The following is a 2500-nucleotide window of genomic DNA, read 5'->3' as shown; positions in this document are numbered from 1 at the left end:
ATCAACATCACTTCTCTTATTATTATCATTATCATTAGCATTAGCATTCGCATTACTATAACTATCAATAGCCTTATTTTCATCATCATCACCAATGTTATTATTTTTCTGATCATAATCATTATCATTGTTATTAATATTACTTTTACTATCATCACTGCCATTATGATTATTATTATTATTATCATTATCGTTAACATTATTATTGTTAATGCTTGGTATGGTTATAATTATCATTGTTACTATCAACTTTACATCTCCAACATATTAATTATTATTATCATTATTGTTATTATCATATTATTTATTACTATATTCACTATCACCACTAATACTGTTATTATTATCATCATCACCATTCCTATTACCAACATTATCATCATTATCATTACTATTGCCATTATCATTTTGATTATCATTGTCATTATCATCATTAGCATTACTATTGCTATCACTGTTATTATAATTACTATCATTGTCACCATTATTATTATCATCGTCATTGTTAGTATTATCATTATCGTCATTATTTTCATCATTATTATCATTATCATTACTAATATAAACATCATCATCATCATTATTATCATTATTGAGGCTTTTAGTTCCACCACATTGTTATTGCTATCATCACCATCATCATTATCATAAATTTGTGGTTATCATAATTCTTCCTCATCATTACCCTTATTATTGGTAGTATCATTACTATTGATATCAGTATTGCTGTAATACATATCACCATTGCTTTTATTGTTGCTGTTGTTTTTGTTGTTGTTATAATCATCGTTTTCACAATCATTGTTACTATCATCATCATGATTATCAGTAGCATTTTTGTTATTGCTATCTTCATTGTTACTGCTATTGTTATATAGATTAGCATTATTATCATTCCTATAAGTGTTGTCGTTATCATTGTCATCATCTTGTTATCATTAGTATCATATTGTTATTATTAGTGCCGTCGGCATTGCAATTATCATCGTATTCCACATAACCAATCAATATATTCATTACTGATATCATTATCATTATCATCATCAATGCTATCATCATACATACCATTAACATCATTAAAATCTTTATTATCCCTAACACTCATTCTTTGATGAATTAGCATCTACAGTGCATAACTCTCATCATAGTATTTGCAATGCTTACGAATCTGTCTGTCTTGTTGCACCGAATAGACATCAGCTGGTCTATCTACTTATAATGCATATTCATCTTCAACTGAGAAAAATAATGTCTAAACGTAAACATTTCTATAGATAAAACACAAACACACCACTTCAAACGTATACAAATCTCGTACGCTTCCAATCCCACTTTATTTATGTTGTTATTCCTATTACCCCTTTTGGCTTCCTTCTTCCACGGCAGAATGAAAGAGTCATCAACCATAGCAGTGACGATAGTGGTGGTGATGGTATGGGCGGCGACTGTGGGCGTGGAAGGCATGGGCGAGCGCGGACACGGGAAAATATCGGGCGTGAAAGAAATATCGACCAAAGGTAGAATCTTCTTCACATACCGCGGCATTCCGTACGCGCGGCCGCCCGTCGGAGAGCTACGGTTTCGGGTGAGCGACTGCGGAGAAATTGGTTTTCTGAAGTATTCATATCGGAAAATGGGGTTCATCAAAGTTGTATTCATCGGGAAATGGGATCTATCAAAGTTGTATTCATATCGGAAAATGGGGTTCATCAAAGTTGTATTCATCGGAAAATATCATGAAAATATGAAAAAAAGTTTTTTCTTATCATATAAAATAATTAAGTATGATGACTATTGAAGGCATTTCCGCCACAAAGATATTGTTTTGAGAACTTTTAGATATTACTCTCTCAATGAGAAAGGATTTTTATAGTAGATTTATATAATCTTCCTGTTATACATGTTGCACACTTCCAGTCATTAGTTTTGTGGGTCATTGGTTATACTTCACTGTTATCATAAGTATTCCAGGTGTGTCTGACGCATATGTATATGTGGGTATATATGTTATATATGTATATATATATATATATATATATATATATATATATATATATATATATATATATGTGTGTGTGTGTTATATATATATGTATGTACATATATATATATATATATATATATATATATATATATATATATATATATATAATTGTCTTAGAACAAATATTCCCGCACAGCTGATATTAATGTAAAATCCTGAAACATTAGTCATTATAATCATTTACTCATAGTGATACTTAGCCACAGCGAAGTATCATACATTCACATATCAAACTCGAAACTAACCCCCCTACCCCTCCCATCCACCTAACCTCTCCCCCGTCCCCATGAAGGACCCAGTTCGCGCCGATAGATGGGCGGGGGTTAGGGATGGGTCCCGCCCCCCACCCCCCTGTCTGCAGCTCTCCCCTCTCCCGCCCTCGTCCCTCGTCACGGGTGAAACTACATACACCCTCACAGGATCCGAGGACTGTCTTTACCTCAATGTGCACACGCC

At 32.9% G+C, this 2500-nt stretch overlaps 1 protein-coding gene across 1 annotated transcript in view; it reads left to right on the top strand.

Moving 5' to 3' along the window:
- Window positions 1–2330: 2330 nt before the first annotated feature.
- The window catches only part of LOC122258723 (carboxylic ester hydrolase), a 33460-nt gene continuing 33290 nt past the window's right edge, over window positions 2331–2500 (top strand). The window contains exon 1 of the mRNA XM_043024865.2: window positions 2331–2500. This exon is cut by the window's right edge and continues 4 nt beyond it. Coding sequence (XP_042880799.2) covers window positions 2331–2500 — 170 coding nt within the window.

Source organism: Penaeus japonicus, unplaced genomic scaffold (genome assembly GCF_977035675.1).
Source record: "Penaeus japonicus unplaced genomic scaffold, GWHDUDI00000001_assembly GWHDUDI00000014, whole genome shotgun sequence".
Classification (NCBI taxonomy): Eukaryota; Metazoa; Arthropoda; class Malacostraca; order Decapoda; family Penaeidae; genus Penaeus; species Penaeus japonicus.
Note: the sequence above shows the minus strand (reverse complement) of the source record. Positions and strands in the feature narration are given on the sequence as shown.